Below are 23,266 nucleotides of genomic sequence, written 5' to 3' on the forward strand. Positions count from 1 at the left end.
TTGGCAGCTTGAGTCAGTCTCAGTCACAATCGCACTCTCGCCTAAAGTGCACGTGAAACTTTTCACTTCGGTGTCATTTGCACTGTGGATTACTCCCTCATGTGCCCAAGTGGAAAGAGTGTTCTCCTTGATGGGACAACGATGGGGTGGATGCAAGAACAGGTGCAGTGTCGAGCTGATTAAGTCAAAGTTACAGATAAAGTGCAATTTCACACGGGCCTGTTCAGAGTTCATCACATATGCCCAAACCAAACCTCAACTCAACTCTTCAAAGCAGTTGCATCAAGTGTAAAATATGACAATTAGAAATAACCGACTATCCACAAAGAATTTAATCTTTCAAAAATTATGAAAATGTTTTCATCATCTGCCTTATTTCTGCAATAAAATCAACATATCACGGTAAGTCAATTTTATTTTTTTTCCTTTTAATCCTGTAAAATATACATTATTGCAAAGTTGCAATGTTTCAACATATGTAATACATTGCTGCTTGAACCAAAATATACAACAGACACACCCCTTTGATAAAAGCAAATGAAAAAAATGTACAAGTCAATGAAGCAGGTCTTGGAGCTGCGAGCTTGTTTTGTGCACTTCACACAGCCGGTGCACATTGTCCTCTCCAATTTATGTGTCCCGTATTCCAGTTTTCAAAATTTGGTCACCATGCTACAGATTGACCTCTGACCCAGATTGATCTCTGACCCCGTGCCGTGGGTGTCAACTGCACACCCATACTCGCACCACATTCACCACATTCATACCACACACACCCTTGATCCCAAGATCAACCTATTCTTCGTCTTCTTCGTCTCTGCTTCCCAGTTCGTAATCCTGCAGCCATCCCGGGGGACGTCTATTACGTTGCGGTCGTTGAGGCGCTGCACCCCTATCCACTACCCCGTCTTAACTGTCTTCATCGTTTTCTCCGCCATCCACTACACGACGAAGATCCAGGATATGTCGTGGCACTTCCTCGATAGAGATGTTGTTCCGCGAATTTACCTCCGTTACGATACCCTTCGTCCATTGTGAGGTGCACTTACTATCCCTTGGGTTCACCCATACCTCCTCCCCCATCTGTACTGAAACAGCGAGAAGAGCTCTCGTCGGCCACATCCGGAATGTCGTTGCCTTTCCTGAACATCAGGTTTCCGCTCCCGTCCTTCTCTAGTCGCAGCCCCAACACCATTCCTCCTTCTATCGGTTCCGACTCCTTTGAAACCAATCCGAACCGAGCCAAGTGTTCCACTACGCCCGACGCCGGTACGGCAGTATCATCCACTCCTATGTCATCGAAATAGGAATCCGTGCCCTTCTTCATCACGTCAGTCTTCTTCAGGACTGTCTTCAGTATCTTCGTCATTATCCTCGGAGATGAGCACAGCCCGAATTCCAGTCTGGTCAAGCAATATGTTTTACCTTTATATTGTATTAATTGGTATTTTCACAGCTTCTTTGACAAGTGAATTTTCAGGTAAGCCGCCCATAGATCTACAATTGTGGACGCACCCCTCGTTTGGCACCATTTGTGTAGAGTCTAGTTACATATGTCTACAAAATTATCGCCAGTGTGACACCTTACAGAATGGCTCAGCTCTCGGAAGTCCAACAATCATACTTTGTTCTTGTTCGGCTGCATCACTGCCATCAGTGGCAAGATTCCATCCTCCACCGGCTCCTTCCAAGGACTCAGAATTCCCTCATCAATCCACTGATGTACTTCGATATCAAAGTCATCCCTCGCTCCCCTTCCGAGAGTCTGTTCGTAGCAGCCAACTTTGTTCTTCAATATAGGCAAGCCTCCTTTGAGGTACCACTCTACCTCCCACTTCTGGCCATCAAATTTCGCTAGGAAGTCTTCGTCCTCAACTGTATAAGGTGCAGCCTTCTCGTCAAGGTCGAGCTTCGTGGCGACACTGCCCTCCTTGTCATTCCTACGTATTACCGGCATCTGACGGTTCCTCTCTCCATTCCGTACTCGAGTCACGTATAGATCCAAATCCCACTTGTCCGGCGACAAACGTGACTTCTCCGAGCTGTGTAATTGCATCCATTCCCAGCACCACTTCAATTCCCTCTATGACCGTCCTGATAACAAGCACTCTTAGTCGTATCCGAATGTCCTCCACCGTCATTTCAACTTCCTGATCGCCCTCGCACTTTGTCTCCCTTCCATCAACCGTCACCAGGGTATATCACTGTCTGAATCCTTTAACCAGGTCGGCCGTTACAATTATGGTTGAACAGCCGGAATCTACTAGTGCTCTTGCACGTCTTCCTCTTAGCCCGACATCTACAATTAGCATAAAGCAGCAGCTCGCACAGCAGCCGCCCCTTGTCCGTTTCCCTGCAAATATTGTCGAGCGATGTCCTGGTTCCCCACATTCGTAACAGATAGACTCCGTCTCTCCACAGTCCCTCGCGAGATGTCCCGATTACCCACACATATAACAACGCATCCTAGGTGCCCCACCTCCATCCGCTGTAGTCACCCCTGGACTCCTGCGTTTTCCGTTTTCTTTCGGCCGGTGGATTCTGATCCAGCAAGTCTCCCCTCTTCCTGGGTGAGTCAAGGTCTTTTGATTTCTCTGTCGCTATTGCAGCTAACGGCCTATCCTTCTGTGTCCTTGTCAGAATTCTAGCACGGACTTCCAACACGTCCATGTTCGCAGACTCGACATCATCTATTTGTTGTAGCCCAGCGGATAGGCTACTTGATCTAGGAAGCCATTCACAAACACCATTCTAACTATTTGTTCCCTTGTTCGCCTTCGCCTTTAAGTCTCGATAATCCCCCAAATCTCCTAATTTTGTTGGCAAACACGTCGACCTGTTCGCCAGCCTGGTACATTCTTTGTAGCCGATTAAATTGTTCGAACGCACTCTGGGCGAATGCCACTTTTAAGCCTACTTTTCAGCTTTTCTGCATCTTCTTGATCTATTTCATTTCTAAGTAGATGGCTTATGTGTTGCCTTCCAGATTAAGGGTACTATAGCTCGTGACGTCACTGACACCGGTTAAGCCACGCGACGACGTTTCCCTTGTCATCAAACGGCTTTAGCCGTATGTTCATCTTGAATGGTTTTCTTTTTGTGCAAACACGAACGCTAATCTCTCTTTGTGCACCATATCGAACATTATGCGAAATTCAAGATAAATAACATTGCAGCTATCATTGTTATCTGACGCTTTATAGACATTAGTATAAAAAACTAATGTTACACACGACTTACCCTTGGTGAACCGATGCTGAGTCAAGAATCAAATTATGTCTCGATGTTATCGCTGATTTTATTAGCTATTATTGATTCAAGCATTTTACCTATAACTGTCAAATTAATTGGCCTGTAGTTGTGCATAGACGAATTCACACTTTTTGAAAACAGGAACAACGTTTGCCTACCCCCAAGAAATAGGCACAAAACCAATGTCTACAGACTTTTTAAACATTTTCGTTAATGGTTTAAAATTTACACTCTTTAAGCACTTTCGGAATTTTTTCGTCGGAACCCGTGGGTTTTGTAGCTTTAAATATATCAATTTAACTACCCCTGCCTTTCTAATGCTGATGTTGATCAGTCTACTTCCCTCATCCCCATTGAAGATCAAGTCACAGTCAGGTATAATTACCAACCTCTTTGTAAATACCGTGGAAAAAAATTAAATGCTTCGCTTCTTTTTTCACTGAATCTGACATAAAGTCTTCATTTTTAATTGGGACTATCCTTTCCTTATTATATTTTTTCTGCAGAGATGATAAAAGACCATTGGGTTGGATATCGCTTGTCCAGCAACCTTAATTTCGTAGTTGTTTCACTGTGCATCTTTTTTTTTTTTTTAACCAGTCCAGCCATATCATTATACTTAGATGTAAGGTGTTTCCCCATTTTTCATTCTGGCATAAAGCCCTTTTTATTCCAATTTCGTTTTTTAGCCTATCCATCATCTATGTGGGAGCTTTAGTACTCATCCTTATTGTTTTTAGAGGAATATGTACAAATCTCAGGCATTGAAGCATTGCTAGCACATTGACAGCTGCAACAGGTGGGTTATCCCATCTGCATGCCCGAGAACCATCTTCCCTGACAAATTCTTTATGGGCAGACCTTATGCACATCGCAATGTACGGGGTCAGAAAAAGTACTATATAAAGATCAGCTGAAAAACACTCAAGAGGTGTAACATCACACCAAATGCTCTTGAAACCATCACCTCTGATCATGCTTCATGGTGTACAAAGTGCTCGCAAAGGGTCAAACATCTCAAGTTTGCTTGCAACCAAGCACAGGACAATAGGCAGGAGAAAGAGAGAAAAAAAAAAAAAAAAAAAAAAAAAAAAAACAACACTAGAGTTTATCCACCTGATCCAAATCTGCCTTGACTGGAGTGTGGAAAGATATATGAATCAAAAACTGGACTCCACATTCATCTCTGTTGGCATCAGCAACAAAGACCTCAGTATCACCACCCAACCTCACTCACCCCATCTCACCTCTCCAGAGCACTGTCGTCGTCGATCACTGATACCACCCTACGTACACAATTTTTACAAGTGTCTAGCAGCACATTAAGTTAGAAGAGGTGAGGAGGAGGGGTGGAGTAGGTTGTCATATTCCAAAGAAATTAGTGTTTCATGGAAAATGCCTGACAAATTTTCCTCAAGACATGTAATAAAGAATGGAGAAGTCATAAGTGGCTAAAATTCTACCAAGTAGAAATCACAGAAACATCAATGGTTTTATTAAATCCTATGACATTAACAGGCATCTCAGGTAATGCCTCCTATCCATGTTAACACATGATGTCAATTTTGCCTTGTAGTTATGTGCAGTTTTGTATAATCTAAAATAATCAGCTAAAGGTTACTCATGTCATTCTGAAAACTCACATCCACTGGAATAACATTTTTCATTACAAGGAATATGGAAGTAAATGATACACAACTGATAATAATAAGTATTTTAATTACCAAAATAAATGAGCTACACTGATGACCTACAGGTATTCTGCCCTCCTAACATATGAATAACATGAACGACCTAATGATGCTACTCTACTCTTGCCCTAAGTACACACACCTACTAAAGGAGTTTCCATATGATTCACCAGCAAAGATTCAAACATCAAGTATGGAGATAAAGTGGTACAAGCTATTTACTACAAGACAAAGAAGAAAAGCTTAGCAAAGCAGCAGGAAAAGTGGAATTTCATACCTGATCAAAAGCAGTCCCACTGTATACAAAACTCCATCCACACAAAAATTAAGTGATATGGTGCATACACATATACCTTACATGAAATACAGATATGAACATAGTCAGCATATACAAAGATGTTAATGTATACATCCCCACTTGTACAAATTAAAATGTAAACATACATAACAAAAGGCCTTTTCCTTCCTATAAGAAGGGTGACCAAGTACATAATGCACAAAATATACGCTTGTATACACTGGTGTGCACATATGCATTTACAAAACTGTGAACAGACAAGGTGCTACCCAGAATTTCCAAGAATTTAAATATCAATCCCAAACCAGGAGTACAAACTTCTGGCACTAGATACCATTAGGTATGCATTTCAGTTGCTAATCTGCTGAGCATCATCTTTATCTTTATGAGTGCACATGTTTGTTTGTTTTTGTTGTTTTCTTTGCCTGTGAATTCCAAAATGACTGATTTGAAGGAACAAAGGATTTACATTATGTTTTGTTTCAAGTATAAGAAAAATGATGCTGAAACCCACTGAATACCAAAGGAAGCTTTTGGTGAGCAAGATCTAAGCCAAGTAAGAACATTAGAGTGGTTAGAGCATTTAAAAAATGACTGAGAATCTGTGGAGGATGCTGATTTTTTTTTTTTTTTTATACATGATATTGTTTATAAGGAATTTGTTATACCTGGTCAGTGTGTCACGGGGAACTTTTACAGCAACTTGTGCACACCTATCTCATTTTGATGGAATTCCTGACAAAGAACAGTACAATCACTCTCCCCATCCACCTTAATCACCCGACCTAGCCCCTTGTGACTTAAAACCTCTTCCCTAAAATGAAACTCCAGATGAAAGGGTTGTGTTTCAACACCACTGACGAGATCCAAGCAGAATTGCAACATATTATGAACACGCTACATCCAGCGGACTTCCAGCAGTGCTACCAATAATGGGAAAATCACTGTAATCATTGTATAGCATCCCAAAGTGACTACTTCAGAGGTGACAGGGAAAATTAGGATTAAAGAGCAAGTCTCCAGATTTTTACAAATAAATCCTCAGAAATTCTGGGTAGCACCTTGCACATGTCTACACATACCAATATGCCCATATGCACACACACAACTTATTATAAGTCACATGTATATACATAAATGCATACTAGAAAGCACATGCATAAAGATAAACAGGTTTAAAAAGGGAATAAATGGGATACTCTGAAAATAATACAAATACATATATATATATGTACATTTATATATATATGTATACATACTCATATACATGCACAAATGCACATACACTCCAAAAGAGAAAAGAGCAAGGGGAGTTAGGGGAGTGGAGGAGAAAGAGGGGGGAAAAAAGGAGTGAGGAAACAAGTCCCACTATTCCCCTTTCATTTGATTTTGGGTGTTGAACAGACCTATTAGTAATTCTGACTGGTGACTTTCTTGAGGAGGAAGTCTGTGTGGATTTACCTAACTGTAGTGGTAAAGGAGCTATGATTGTGCGGTCCTGCCCCTTAAAATTACCATACTGAGCTTTAAATTGTATATATACACACACAAACACACACATATATATGTATATATATGTAGTTGTACACATGTGTGGGTGGGTGTGTATGAGAGAGAGAGAGAGAGAGAGAGAGAGAGAGAGAGAGAGAGAGAGAGAGAGAGAGAGAGAGAGAGAGAGAGAGAGTGAGAGTGAGAGAGAAAGAAAAAGAGAGAGCAGGGAAGGGGGACAGAGGGAACGGGACAAGGGGGAGAGTGAAAACAGGAGAGAAAGAGTGAGAGACACGTAAGACATTCCATTATGTACCCATGCAACTCACAGAAATGAGACCTAGGGCACAGGATTGATAGATCCATTAAATGAATGATGACACAATGGAAATGATGACTGAAAGTGTGATCAACCCAAGATTGAAAAATGCAGAGGTAGTAAGGTCTATTCTTCCCCCTTACAAAGGAGGTAGCCAGCCAAGGTAGCCCACCCAATTCCACACTCATACATTACCTACTTGCTTCCCTCTCATCTTAGCTCCTCTTGGATGAAGGGTTATCCCTGTCTCCTGCCCACTATCCAGATCAGAAGCAATGTAGCAAGACAACACAGCAGAGCCACTTCACCTACATGGAGACAACCCCCCCCCTCCCCTCATGTGAAAAATAGAGAAGAGGAGGAGAAACTTCTTTGGGTTGTGTCAAAATATCATCCATACACAACATTTCACCACTCACCCCTATCTGCCTTCTCTTTTCCTTGCTCAACAGACATTCCCCTTTTTACTCACAGCCCCTCTTTCACCCCCCCATCCGTCCCATTCTTGGTCATCCCCTTAAGTTCACTCCATCCACCTCTGGATGCACAGAATATGGAAGGCCTTCCATATTCTTTTTGCTGGTCTTCACTCATTCTTTCCATATGCCCAAACCAACTCAATATTCTTTCACCCCTTCTATCTGCCACATCCTTTTCCATCCCTGCTCTCCTCCTCATCTCATTTTTTTTTTAATCTATTCTCATAATACCCACCATACTTCTGAAACACATTTAAATTTCTCCTTTCTTCCTTCCTTACATTCTAAGTCTCCATCCCAGCAGTGGAGACCATAGCCCTTTCATGCATCCATCCCCAAATACCTATTGTGACACTTTTCAACAAGACATTTACATGATAAGAAAAAGAGGATATATTATTGTTATTTTTAGAATAGAGAGAGGAACTGAAACAACTGAGAGAGAGGACCTGCTGGTGCAGTATGAGAGAATATCATGAGGATATAGCATGAAGTTGAATGAGACAGCTTGTATTGAAGGATGTAAGATGGCAGTGTTCCACACATGACCATTAATTTATGAAAAGGGTTGAAAGAGGAAAATTCTGGTGGAAAGTATCAGTAAATTTAAATTTGACAAATTAAGATACTGAGACAAGACCTCATAACCATAGTTCCAACCCTATTTATAACACTTTGGTAAATACTATCCATATATCTACAGTAGTCCCTCTATAAATCGGATCAATTGGGGGGAACCTCTTGTTGAAATATCCAAGGATCAGATCTATCCTGCTACACACGCAAAATCACTAAAACACTTTTTAGCATACAAACTTTTAAGGTCGAATTGGGTCATGAGGTCTTCCCTCTTGGTGCCTTTTCATTCAACTCGATCACCTTCAATTTCTCACTCATGCCGAGACTTTCCTCTTTCCGGACGAGGTAGAAGGCACAGCATCAGCATCGGAAACCATCACAAAGTACGAATAGGGCAGCAAATAACATAAGTGAGGATTGGCCAAATGACTGGATGTCCAATCGGTAGGGTGACACAATGTAAACTGACCAAGGAGCAACATGCATTAGAGTGGGTGGCTGGTTTGGCGGGAAACTATACCAGATGCCTGTCGCATATATCGCTGCTGTCCAATTTAGATCAAAATAATCTGGTGGCTACATAGAGTCCGATTTATCTGATATCCGACTTATACATATCCAATTTGTAGAGGGTTTACTGCAGATACCAAAAGGATTCTTCCCCCTCGTTTGGAGGGTGGTCAGCCAAGGCATTAGGTCAACACGCACACATACAATTTTCTTCCTCGGGTATCAGTTTATTTCCCTTGTGTATGAGGGCAGTCTTAACTTCTCCCCAACTGCTAAACCAGTATTTAGACTTTACGAGAGTGGGAGCCCATTTACAGTTTCCTTTCTTCATCACCAGTCTTTGCAAGAGAACTGATACTTTAGGGATGGTGATTAAAAAATGTAAGAAAGTAAGGTGATGGCCTGAGAAAACCTGCAGAGACCAATATCTACACTTCCTAGCAGGAAAGGTTTGAAATTTGAACTGAAGCACCTTATCTCCAAAATCAATTCTAATGAATGATTTTTTGAAAGAAACAGTGATGCCAAGTCTTGTTTCATTTTTTTTTTTTTACCATAGCTATGACTATCTTTGCAAATCACAGGGGAGATACAAGTCCATCATTATCAAATATGAGTAGCTGGCTGATGAGGTAAATACGGAGAACAGTTGGAGATTGTATTCCGTATCAATGAAAAGTTCAGGAATAAAACTGTTTTCTGCATTTACTTCACCCCCCTGCCACTCATCTGTCTTCTATATTTCAACATATCATATTCCTCTTTTTAATCATCCATTTCTCTCATTGAAGGGAGTTCTTAATCCAACCAGCAATGACAAGTTTGTCAGGCCCCAAAAACCACAATGAAGAGGGCATAACTAGGTCTTTCACCTTCATGAACAGGATCACTTCTTTCTCCCTTGCCAGAGGTTCACAAATGAACCATTACTGGTTGGTTTATCCAGCTCCCAAAAACTAAATAACTGAAGACTTGGACTAGGACCAAATTTCTCCTTCTCTTTATACATCTATGCATGCATTCAAATACAATCTTCATCTAATGTCATTCAAATAGGATTAAATATACTTCCAACATAATGTGATCTTTCTATGAGATTTGCCATCCTTGAGTCAAACGGATAAAGTGCACACTCAACCAAATTTGTGCATTAACTGTTAACCCCTTTGTTGCAATGGTACCTTTATGAATTTTGTTTTTGCTAAAGCCAGGTAATTTTGAGCAATTCTATTCCGCACAGAGCAGTAACCCCATGAAGAATGGGTTATGGCTATCTTAATTAACCCCTGTTTTAGCTAACACTCTAATTTGTTTGGCTCATGGCAGTGACCATGTGCTGAAGGGGTTAACATTACACCTTGGATCACAGTAATGACTATCTGCCTATAGATTTAATCCTGCTATTCCAACAAAAAGTCCATGCACGCTAACACTGGAATATGACTCCTGACCTTCCACTCAACAACGTAATCCAATTAGGAACGAGCATTCCATTAATAGTGGAAAAAAAGAGATGAATAGAGCAATATTTTAAATCACAATAAATCTAGCCTTTCTACTAAGAAGACACTGCCTCCACCATTACTGCTACTTGTCAAATCTATTGTAGCTAGATAATCTATGGATACCTACTCAGCCATTCTTATCTAAAGCTTAAATTCAAAATGGATCAAAACTTAAATTACAAAATATAAAGACACCACAGACATATCTGTGTCAGTTATCATATCCAAAATTTCTTGGAAAACCTTAAAAGAATGAAGTGGTATTTTTTTTATCAATAAAATTTTAATTCAGATTTTATTTGATAGAGTAACTTGAAGTTAAAGAAGCAAACCTAGAATTTTAACACAGCTATATTGAAGAGATAACTTGGCATTATATTCCAATATCATACATTACTATCAAATTGGCATTCAACTTGTACTAGTTCATCCTACAGAACTACATAGACAACCAACACTACATGAAATGCTACCTATTCTAATATGATGAACAGGACCAAGGCCATAAATAATGAAAACATGGTACACACTACTGCGCCTGAGCTGTGAGGCCCCCTATCTTGATTATGATCATAACCACTTGCTCTCTAGTCCATGAACCACAAGCTCGGACTACTAATACATCAACTCACTCTCGTGTAGACAAATCAAATGTATTCCTTCAGCCTCCTGCAACCTGGGAAATCCTGAATGCTATCATCAGGTTTACCTGCTAATATTTCTTTCCAATCCCACGTCATTTACACACACAATGTGACCCAAATGTCAATACAAACCTAAAATATGAAGTCCTGTGTGTGGGTGGGTGGGTGGGCGGGGGTAACTATTTCAAAATGACTAAAAATTCTTGACATCATACAAACAAACTGTCAAAACCCCTGGAAGATGTCTATGATAAAATCACCTTATTTCAAGGAATGATTGCACAATAACATCCTTTATCTGATGCCATATACATACTTATAAACCCAAAATTTCCTGGTACATATTTTAAAATAGGTCTTTCTGTTGGCTTCTTCTTACTAGCCTCTTTCTGGGAGTATAATCTTATTATTCAATTCAGTATAAACTTTCCAAACTATATAGAAATTAAACTACATCTACTTGTTTAAGTACCAAGATAATTCATATTCTACAATCCTGTCAAACAAGAGCCAAGATTTAAGATAATATATCTGCATAAAATTTCTTTAAAGTATTCCAAGAAAAGGCATTTAGATCCAAATTAACTTTCTTTGACCTGACCAGTTGAGGTCGATGGCACCATTGCGTCAGGCTCTTCTGCAGCTGAGTGGTTGTGTTGTACACACATTCCTTCAATGAAAAGACAAAGAAATTGGTTTCTCAAAGATGCATCCAGAAATACAATGAAGAAAAATAGTATATTGGTTACCCTAAAATCAACTTATAATTAATGAGAAAAGCCAACCATGGTAACATATCCAGACCTAGATATGGACCAAAAGGTCTCCTGTCGGCATGCTCCGCCTTTGTAATCCTTTGTAATACAGATACCCAGAGACACAAATTTTCTTTCTTTCTTCATTTTCCCCATTTTAAGTTCCCTAGCATGTGGGCTCAAGGACAAATGCACATTGAAAATGAGGCCTATGATCTTTGTGTTTTTATCCACTTCCTTACAAATCTGCATCATTTTTAATTTTTTTTTTTTTAAAGTCAGTCGTCCAGTACCTGCCACCTAAAACCTTACAAGATACATAGATACCAACCCAAGCCACTACTTGTGTCCAACATGCATTAAGCCCATAAATCACACACAAACGTCTGTCTCATGCTTCACATGCAATTCATGGGTCTGCCTCACATACATCATTCACAAACATCAACTAGGACCCAAGGAATTGGTTCTCCAGTTCACCCACATCCACACACACCCAAAAACATACCATAGGTAGTCAAAAGTCAAGGCATGCACCCACTCCTACCCACCACCCTTGTTTCCCTCTCATCTTAGCTCCTTGTGGATTAAGTTTCATTCCTGTCTCCTGCCTACTGTCTAGGTCAGAAGCAATGCAGCAAGACACAGTACATCCACAGCAGGGCTACTTCATTTACACAGTGAGCCCCCACCCTTCCTGACACCTTATGCAGAAAATAGAGAAGACAGGTAAATCCCTTCAAACTGGATCAAAATGTCATCCATACACAACCATCCTCCACTCACCCCTATACCCAGACATTTCCCTTCCATACTCAAAGCCCCTTTCACCCCATCCTTCCATCTTACTGTTGGTCATCCCCTCAAGTTCACTCCATCCACTTCTGCTTTCCAAAACTCTTTTGCTAATCTTTCTTCACTTGTTCTTTCCATGTGTCCAAACCATCCCAATAATTTTTCATCAGCCCTATCTGCCAGTTCCCTTTCCACCCCAACTCTCCTCCTCACCTCCTCATTTCTTGCTGTATCCAATCTTGTAACCCCTACTACATCTCAATCAGATTTAAACTTCTATTTTCTACCTCTCTTAAATTCCATACATTGTTGTAGGCACAATCACCCCTTCATATAATCTCTTTGCATTTATTCCCAGGTGCCTATTTCTCATGTTCCTCACCAATTAGTTCCTCTGTTCCTCTCCCAATCTTCTCAGTCAAAATCCTCAAAGCTCCTTAAACTAAATTCAACAAATCAATCCCCCTAAAACCACCACAATCACATTTGTCCCCCTTTCCCCTGTAAATCTGAACTACACAGGCACTCCTCCAGTCCTCCGACACTCCCCTACCTCAGACACATATCAAACAACCTCACCAGCTAGTCCACTACAACTGTATCTCCCTTTTTCAGACATTCCATATAACACCCACCCAACCCAGGTGACCCACCAGCTCCCATCACCCTCAAAGCTCTCTGCATCTCATCCCTCTACACATCTCTTCCATTTCCCATCCACCCAAATCAATGTCACCTTTGTAGCGCCTCCCACTGCCATAATCAATCAATCCCTATCCTCATCCACACCCAACACCTCCCTAAAACACTCCACCCATCCCCCACCTCTCCCAACATCTCTCCAAAATATCCTTTTACTTCCCCCAAAGTCTTCTGTCATACTCCTACCCCATTTTACATCTGCTCTCCTCTTTGCCTCCTGTTCTCTTCTTTTTTTCATTGGAATGGTTTTATGTCTTTTTCTTTTTGTCTACCTCCCTTGTAAGGGAGGAAAAGCCTTGGTATATGTATGAACTGTACCTCTCATCTTTATACATCTTGTAACTTCCTCCTTGAAACAAACCCATTCTTCTTCCACTCCCACCTCTACTCTATTCACACTTCTCTAAGCTTCTACCAATACTCCTACTTCTTTTCTTTCTCATTTAAATTATTTCCTCTAAGCACCTCTCTGCCTTTCACCTTTTTCTTCTTTCTGCATATATCCCCACTCTTGACTTATCTTCCACCAAAAAATTATCTGACATTCCCCTACTCTCCTAAGAACATGAATATCCAGAACTCCTACCTTTCCTAAACCCATACTGGTCCTTACCAATTAGTCTCTCTTAATCCTCCTAACACCCATATGCCTTTCAAACTATGCTCAACAAAATTATCCCTCTAAACGTACTACATTCGCATTTGTCCCCTTTTCTTAGCAAAGTGGAACTATACAAGCACTTGTCCAGTCCTCTGGAACACTCCTCTTCCTTAGACACAATATATAGCAAGGGCTTCTTTCACCTTATAAGGGAGGTAGCCAATTCAAGGTAACCCACTCCCATCCACCACATTGTTTCCCTCCTGTCTTAGCTCCTTGTGGATGAAGGGTCATCCTGGTCTCCTGCCGCCTGGGTCAGAAGCAATGTAGGACAATAATAAAGTAAATAATATACATGTCAGCTTGTTCATGCCGACATATTAAGGAGTTAAGATAAAAGGGAAACAAATGGGTGATGGATGAGTGGGGATGGGCAGTCTTGGCATACTACTTCCCTGCTGAAGGGGAAGTAGCCTCTTTGGTATATAGATAGTATGTCAAAGATAAATATGCACTACTCACTCACCTGTGGGAAGAATTCTGGATACACAAGGCGATTGGGACAGAGTGGGAAGCAACCAGCCCCAACTGCTTCTAACATAGCAACACCAAAGAATTCATGGTGAGCAGTTGAAACTACTACATCGCCTGTGTGCAGCAGCTCCCAGTACCTATGCATTGGATGCAAAGAATAATTAATTTTCCTCTGTATATCTATAGAATGAATGTGATTTATACAGTAAACTTGAGAGGGAGGAAAACCAAGAATATGGTGAATGGACAGAGCGAAGGGGGGCACTGGGTGAAAGGGAAATGTCTGTCGAGCAGAGAAGGAAGAAGGCAAGAGTTAATGTGAGCGAAAAGTAATTGTGAATGGACAAGAAAATGACACGACCCAAAGAAACTTCTTGTCTATTCCATAATTTCATCCACACCTATCTTCAGCACTTTCTCTGCCTTGCTTGAGAGACATTCCTCTTTTATCCTATGCTCTTTTTATCCCATCCATGCATCTCATTCTTAATCTTCCTCACAAGTTCACTCCATTCACTTATGCTTTTCCCACTCTTATGAAAATTTTTCTTCATTCATTCTTTCCAGTTGATGAACCTTAGCACTTGCTGATTTACCCTATCTGACAACTCTTTCCCCCCCTACTCTCCACCTCAGATCCTAATCCTCACTATATCCAACTTCGTAACTGGCATGATAGTGGGTAACCAAAAAAAAAATCTACATTGGCCGGGGGTCCAGGGGTAGAGCCCTCGGCGGGGGTCAGGGGGCCACGGGCCTAGGCTGAGTCCCTGGGCTGAATTGCTAGTAAACAAATGCATGCAAGCTGTTCCGTTGATGTTGCTATCAATATAATTCGGCCAAAATAAAATCTACCCCAGTCATCACCTTGCTATACGTACACGTGCGCACCACACCACGCAATGCTACACAAAACCAATCACTTGCAGGCCAGCACAACATAAACCACTTATGGGTACAGCCAACATACGAATCGCCCAAATCTTCACATCAACCAAAAATCATTTGACAACTTTTTTTTTTAACAGGATCGTTTATTACAATCGGGAATTGATGACAAAAAAATCGAGATCATTGTCAGGAAAAGAAAAAAATCGGAAGAATATCATGCCTGCTTCATAACTCCCATCATACTTCTCAGGCACTTTATCTCGAAAATAGTTAACCTCTTCATCTCTGCCTCTTTGAATTCCAAGGCCTCTATACAGTGCAAAGGATACAATCACTCATTCGTACAACCTTCTCTTCATATTCTCCAGATACTATTTTTCTGAAATATGCATACTTCTTTTTCACAAAAGCATTAAGTTTTTATTTTCCACAAAAATATATCAAGATGGTATTCAAAAAAACAAAAAAATGTAAATAAATAAACTTACTTTTCTTTGTTGGGGGCAAATCCCCAGTGCAGAATGAAATTATTTAGTTTCTGCCTGGCTTCAGTAAATATTGGTGGATTATCGGAATAGGATTCTCCAAGAACAGTCAAACGGAAATTGCATCCAGATTCCGCCAACTGGTAAAGCACTTGAAAGAATGTGTCTGGGTCTTTGTCATGTTCCCTAGAAGTAATAATACCAAAGAACCATGTACATGCTACATCTGTAGGATATGTGGCACATTACACTTATGAGAGAAACAACTCACCAGCGATGAGGCCAAATTATGTGAAGCGGCTCGAGTGCGTCTTTTGGGGCTCGAGTCTTGTGAACAATGTTTACAGGAAAGTAAATAACCTTGGAAAAGCAAGAAAACAATATATAAGACAAACATCCAGTTATCGAGAGGTAAATTTGTATTGCATTGAGACAAACGTCCAGTTATCAAGAGGTAAATTTGTATTGCATTGAGACAAACATCCAGTTATCGAGAGGTAAATTTGTATTGCATTGCTTCATATATGTAGATGTTTACTTTTTTAATACTGTGACATTCCCTTAGGTAGTGCTCCTGATCTTTTGCAAGAGAGACCAAGGGTAATGGATTGATTGATTGATTGATCCCTCTTGTGGTCATATTGCAAAACGGACAGCAAAGCTGCTTCCCATTTTCAAAACCCATCAACCCCCACACCTTCCTCAGGTCCTAAGGACCTGATACTTGGTCTCAAATATGGAGAGCTGACAATCAGTGACTGCTCTCCACTCCCTACCACTCTGAGATTTGTGGGAGATTCCCAGGACTGTTGAAAACCACTTTAGGGCTATATGCTTCCACTTAAACTTGAGGCAATAATTGATAGATATACCTAATGACTGATCTCTACTTTAGAATGGTGTCTTCAATGATACATATGTTCATTATTGGCAACAAAATACATTTCTTATACTCACCTGACTTTTTTCTCGAATTTGCGAAACAATAGATTCACTCTTTGGGCGACAATCTGGCTGTAGCTTCAAATGCCGTGGCAATTCTCGCAAGAATGATTCCATGTTGTACTGTGAGTTGAAGATTACTGTATCCGCAACCAAACTGTGAAATCCAAATCTTTTTTACATTGTGAGTTAATGCAGCAAACCAAATGACAATCAATCGATTCATTTCCCCTGGTCTCTTTTACTGAACACCCCTGGCCTCCAGGAAACAAACAAAAGCCTCCGATTGTAACCCTAAGTCACTTACAAAAGAGATATTGTGTTGTTGTCTGGGGATTGTTAGTGTGGGGCATGGTTGCATCAGGTGTTCTGTGTTTTCTGTGTGGTGGTTGCATCTGGGGCAGTTTGAATCTATGGCCAGACCTATACTGTGTTGGTACTGTCTTAATGATGGATGGTGTCCTGAGTGCAGGCATGTTAGTATTGTTCTTGTCTGGTGTGTGAGAGGTTTCTCTGCAGGACTTATATCTGAGGATCAGTGTTAGAGTATTGAGTTTGGCAGTTTCTTTAAGGGCTTTGTTATCTGGGTGTGAACATGTTTCTTTGTGGATGTTTTGTATGGTTTGGGAGATAGGCTGTTGAAGATGCTTGAGCAGCAGTCGTCACTCAGGTCAGGTCATCCGGGTAGCTGCTTTAATTAGTGATATGGCGAGTGGTTTTGTTACCGTGTTCAGTGCCGATGAGGTACAATCTCTACTTAGTAGAATTTAAGCCTTGGAGGATGCTGTTAAGTGCCGAGGAGAATCGAGTTCTCCGCTCGCAGGCCCAAAATTCAGAAGACAAAACTAGCTATGAGCTTGGATGGAAAACGACGAAAAACAAGATGCGGATTATTGGAAAAAAAAGTCCTCACCAGCCCCACTCACTTGCAAGAACTCGTTTCAAGTTCTAGCGAATCTGCAGGAAGAAGATGAAAATGAAACTCAAGAGAAGAAGGGAAGGGCAGACGCTGGATCCATGCCCACAGGTAAGATTTTGGTTGTAGGAGACAGACCTGTGAAGTACTTAGACAGGGCATTCTACGATAAAGATAGGAAACATAGGACGCAGGTGTGTTTCCCTCATGTGGGGCTAGGAAATGTTGGAAATTGGATTGAAGAGTGTTTAGTAGGGGAAGGTAAGGACCCTGTAGTTTGCTTAAGTGCCGGTAAGGTAAGTTAGGGAGTGTGGAATTGTTTGCATGGTTCTGGGATGCGCTAGACAAGATTAGAAATAGGGGAGGTGTTCCTATTGTATATGGAATCCTTCCGAGGCATAGAGTTGGAGGCATGTGGCATTCCAGGGCTATTGCAATGAATTGCAGGCTGGCCAACTTCTGCACTTCAGACATGAAAACATCAACAGGTTCATGTCAAATTTGCTTAGAAAATTATTCATAAGCTCCAAATGGATTGATTGACTATATATGCAATCAAAAATACCATTTTAATGGCTTCAACATCCCCCTTCTGATTGTCACTAAAATTCTGTGTAAACTGATAGTGCACTTCCTTTAAGAAACATGGACAACACTGTCTCTGTTTCATATCTCTCAACTTGACTAGCAAATAAAATTTATTTATCCACTCACCCCATGTTTCCGGACTCATCAAACAGTCTCATTACATCAGCGGGTCTGACACTACCTTCCACCAATTCAATGTCTGGATAGCTTGTGTGCCCAGATCAGAACAAACACTATTCCACTTACGTCTAAGACTGAAGGGCCGATGCTGGTGTCTTGTTGCGCATCTGATTTCAAAACTCGGCCTAACCACTGTGACCTCACATACCAAGGCCAACCCTCAGCCAACTGCTCTGCCACCCAGACAGCAAACCGAACCAAGTGCAAAAGAAATGTAGTGGGCTAACCCGCAACCACTCGAGAGGAACAAAAGAAGCACAAACTGTGCCTGGCAATCAACAACTGAACCGAAAGTTACAAATCACACATGTTCACAACAAAAGAATGCCGATCAGCTCTTTCTCCACCAGACATGATGGAGCTGACTTATGATCTCTCACTTCTCTTCAACATGAAGTAGAAAGATCACAACTTTTCTTGAAGTAGGCTTTTAAATAGACATGTAACCTTTTGCCACCTCTAGTCTGCTGTCACTGTTGGCCTGACGAAAGCAGGGGAGGGTTAAGGGCTGGTAAACCAGGACACACCTACTTCACTCACAACCTCTCATCCAGTGTCTGAATTTTTTAGTTCTTATATTAATTTCCCATTCTTGGCTCCATGCAAAAATAGTGTCAAAATCTTTTTGCAATAGTCTAGTCTTCCTCATTCTTCACTCTTCTCAAGATTTTTGCATCACATGCAAACATGTTGACATATCTTGTACTTTCCATCATGTCATTGACATATACAAGAAACATTATTGGTGAAAGCATACTGTGTGTGTGCGTGTGTATGTATTTACCTAGTTGTATTATGCAGGAAGGGGAGCTATGTTCCTGGTGACCCGGCTTTGTATCTTGCAACATCTAGTTTGTTGTACAAACATGTTTTGAGGTGTAGGTAGCAGAATATTATGTACGATTCAGTAGTGTGGCTAGAATTCTATTCGTGTAACCCAAATTCAAATTCATAAAAATGAAAAAGTGATTAATCATGAAAATTTTAACCCATAATTCAATTGTTTCAAACCAACCAACATATCAGTTGTACCAGGAAAGTATTTGATTGTAGCCATACTGGAAATCTCTTTCTTTATTCTTACGAACTGGATACACAAGCTGATTTTCATGGAAGTACATGATCTTTCTAAGTTGTCCTAAATCAGGACGTAAGGCCACCAGTTCACATAGGTTCAAAGTTGATGAAGCAAACAAAGTCTGTAATAAAAGAAAAAGGTGCCTTAAAATATGTACATATGTCAAAAGGTCCTTTCCCCGTATAAAAGATATGGCCACTCAAGGTATGCGTCCACCCCTCACCCACCCGACTCCCTTTTAGGCTTCCCTCTTATCTTGGCTTCTTGTGGATGAAGAGCCATTCTGGTCTTCCATCCACTGCTTGGGTAAGAAGCAATGCAACAAGACAGCACCTCCACTGTAGGGCCAAAAATGGTTTTCCATTAGTGCTTCATTACATGGAGACCCTTTGCCCTCATCCACTAAAGTAGGGCTACAAGGGATGCTGGAAGGCTTTCCAAATGCCTTGCCCAACCACGGAAGAGGAATAAGGTAGTTTATTTGTACCTTAAAGTTATGTGTTGTAGGAATCTTCTGGTTGAAGAAGAGAGCTGACGTACGCGCTCGCCAGTGCCACTTTTTGCTCGGTAAGGTGAAGATAGCAAAATCTTGACTACTCCACAGATCTTCATCTATACACGTAAACATGAAAAATTAAGCCATTAAATCTCTCAACATCTTAATTTTTTTTTATGAAATTACTGAATCAAATAGATATAAATGAAAAAAATGCATCACTAATTTCTTAATGTTCCTATTTATGCAATAATTTCTTTCAACAACTGAATATTATCTAAATTATTTACAATATCATCATGTTCAGATTCCAATCCTTATTTATACCAAATCAATCTAATCACCAAGTACACTGCAATTCTTTGAAGTTCCTCAGTGTTAGCAATCCTTAGAATACCACACTGTGCCCAGGATGGGCTATGTCCATACCCTTGGAAATAGTTTCTATGAGTTGCTTGTGTGATCCTCCAAAGAACGGCTCTATGACAAGTATACGAGCTTCTTCAGGTACCACGACTTCAGCCCCTCCTTGCGTCCACGACTCAATACCTCCGTCCATATCCATCTGCTGGTCATCATCCTCATCTTCCTCCTCCTCCTCCTCTTCTTCACCATCACTTTGTGCATTAAGGGTTACACGATTTGAAGTGCCACTCAATCCAGATGCTGATGGGGCTCCAGAAGGTAGATTACTTGCAGCCACTGTCAAAATTTAAAGATACATGATCCTTTTAATAACTCCTACACCTAGAACTATAATTACAACATTCATGGCAAAACAATGAACACCTAAACATATAACCATGGTTCATACTATTTTCCTACTCATCAATATGATAAAAAAAAAAATATATATATATATATATTTTTTTTTTTTCCCCTTTATAAGAGGGATATTTAAGTCAAAGCATATAACCACCCCCTATCTATCAAAACCCAATTGTTACCCCTCCCACCTTAGTACCTTTTAAATGGAAAGTCATTTAAGTCATTCTTGTCCTCCTACGACACTGCTCAGGGCAAGTGCAATGCAGCAAGAGACAGTACTTCCAGGGCAGGGCCTTACAGCTGAAGCTTGTTTACCCACATCATTTCATTACATGGCATTTTCTCTACTCGTTCACTCAAAATTTGAATGGGGCAGAGAAGATGAACATCTCTTCATCCATTCATTCCCCTCTTTAGCACTCTCTCTTCTTTAACAGATATTCTTCATGCATCCTGAGCCCCTTTTACTCTATCCAAAAAGTGAATATCTTTTAGGTTTTTATGAACTGGGGGAAGGTTTGTGACAAGTCTGATTGAAATGCATTACAGGATGTGTTGTGGATATATGGAATAGGGAGAAATCTGTTGTGGACATTCAAAAGTTTTTACATGAGGAGTAGAGGTTAGCTCCACCATGAGGAACTAAGATGATAGAAAGGTGAGGGTGGTGGATGGAAGTGGAATGGGTAGGAGTGAGTGCATGCCTTCTGACTCAGCTACCTCTCTTATAAGGAGGAAAAAGCCTTTGGTATATACACAGGAGAGCTTGTGTGATGGTAGGAAATAGAGAGTGAATAATTTGAGGAAAAGATGAGGCTGTGTAATGTCCATATGTTTGTTCAATGTGTAGCCTACATGGATGGAGTAGTGATGAATTGGGGTTTGGAGATATGTGACAGTGCACGGAAGTGGGAGGTAAGCCAATGGTTATTTGAGGATGACAGTGCTTGTAGGTGAGCTGGGGAGGAGACTGCAACAGTTTGTGATGGAGTTTAGGAGCATACAGGGAGTTCAGGATAAATTTGTTAATTTTTTTCATCTTTTGTCATTTCAGAACCATTTGAAGGATATAATAGTGGTAAAGTGCAACGGATAGCTGATTCTGTGCACTTTCACTAAATGCATTCATAAACTAAATTCCTCCCCATAGAACATAATACATGAAAATGATATATATACAATTTCATGAAGATTATCTAGTCTCCAAAACCAAAGTACTGAAGTACTGGGCACCTTTGTACACAACCATACAGCAACACTGCTCAAAACCATGATATCATCCACTCAATTTGTACATAATGAAGAATGTTTACCTCCTGTATTACGCAGAACTTCAGCGTTGTTCGATATACTATACTGCCATCCTGTACTTAAGTGAGCAGAAAACCCTGGAAGGCCTGGAAATGGAGGGCGAGGAAAGAAAGGGGGACCCAGAGCTCCTGGTACAGCAGACGGTATGATGGCATTTCCAGGAACCGTGACAGAAGCCGACGTAGTTGGTGTGATTCCTCTTAGGGACGATCCTCGACCTACACCGTTAAGGACACCCACAGGCAAGGCCGGCAGTGAGCCTACAGCCCCTGGCAGAGGAGTGCTGCTGGGAGTACTACTACTACTTGAAGCTCCACCTGGCAGAGTCTGCATTGTCCCATCCTGACCAGGCATGGCAGCTGACATAATAGTCTTAATCTTGTTAATATCCGATTTACTAATGGCTTTCTTCACATCTATTGGTCTTCCTTTTATAGAGTGATTTCTTGTCACTGTAAGGGGAAAACAAACAACTAAGTAGTTTTGTAATCCAAGCTAGATCACATTCCAAACTAATAATGATATTACAAGAAATAGTGAAGCTATACTAATTCAAAATTTATATGCTGATGATATACTACATGCAAAAAAAAAAAAATCATATACTGGTACTTACACAACACTTTATCAACAGGATCATAATCATTGAAATCAATAAAAGCAAATCCTCTATGTCTCCCACTAGTTTTATCATACATAATATTGATACAGGTTACTCTTCCAAAATGAGTAAAATAGGTTTCCAGGTCATCTTCTTTGACATCCTATTAGAAATAGGAAACATCTATCAGTTGGTGTTATAGAACAGCAACAAAAAAATAATCATCATTACTAAAACTTATTTGGAAAACATTAAGTATTCAAGGTCATAATGCTACATTAGCCAAATCTAATACCGATTCATTATTAAAAACCAATTGAGAGCTCAACTATCTATCTATATACCAAAAGGCTTTTCCCTCTTATAAGGGAAATAGGCAAGTCAGAAGGCTCATGCCCACTCCCACCCATTCCACTACCATCCACCACCCTTTCATTCTCTTCATCTTAGCTCCTAGTGAATGATGGGTCATCCCTGTATCTGGCCCACTGTCCGAGTCAGAAGCAATGCAGCATGACACAGCACATCCACAGCGAAGCTGCTTCGCTTAATCAGCAACCCTCCCCTCCTCTCTGTCCCCTCATGCAAAAAAAAGAGGAGATTGGGAGAAATCACTTCAGGCTGCATCAAAATATCATTCACACATAACCACTTCCCCATCCCCTGCATCACAGTATCATGTATACACAGCCATTCTCTACTCTCCCGCCTTCTCCCTTCTTTGCTCAACAGATATTTCCACTTGCTCAAAGCACCTTTCACCCCATCCATCCAACCCATCCTCAGTTGTCACCTAAAGTTCACTCCATCAACCTGTCTTCCACAACAATTTCATTATCTTTCTTCAATCATTCTTTC

At 40.7% G+C, this 23,266-nt stretch overlaps 1 protein-coding gene across 5 annotated transcripts in view; it reads right to left on the reverse strand.

The window, feature by feature from the left end:
* Positions 1–4,954: 4,954 nt before the first annotated feature.
* Positions 4,955–23,266, reverse strand: part of LOC143029683 (uncharacterized) — a 31,965-nt gene continuing 13,653 nt past the window's right edge. For all 5 annotated transcript variants that reach the window (XM_076192508.1, XM_076192504.1, XM_076192506.1 and 2 more), the window contains 10 exons: positions 22,424–22,571; positions 21,810–22,259; positions 20,158–20,430; positions 19,720–19,844; positions 19,187–19,353; positions 16,486–16,627; positions 15,800–15,888; positions 15,532–15,714; positions 14,145–14,289; positions 4,955–11,435 (listed from right to left, as the gene is read on the reverse strand). In XM_076192508.1, the coding sequence (XP_076048623.1) occupies positions 11,283–11,435; positions 14,145–14,289; positions 15,532–15,714; positions 15,800–15,888; positions 16,486–16,627; positions 19,187–19,353; positions 19,720–19,844; positions 20,158–20,430; positions 21,810–22,259; positions 22,424–22,571 (1,875 nt within the window). In that variant the 3' untranslated portion in view covers positions 4,955–11,282. The remainder of the gene's footprint in view (positions 11,436–14,144; positions 14,290–15,531; positions 15,715–15,799; positions 15,889–16,485; positions 16,628–19,186; positions 19,354–19,719; positions 19,845–20,157; positions 20,431–21,809; positions 22,260–22,423; positions 22,572–23,266) is intronic.

This window comes from Oratosquilla oratoria, chromosome 11, assembly GCF_046742065.1.
Source record: "Oratosquilla oratoria isolate Oo_2021 chromosome 11, ASM4674206v1, whole genome shotgun sequence".
Taxonomy (NCBI): Eukaryota; Metazoa; Arthropoda; class Malacostraca; order Stomatopoda; family Squillidae; genus Oratosquilla; species Oratosquilla oratoria.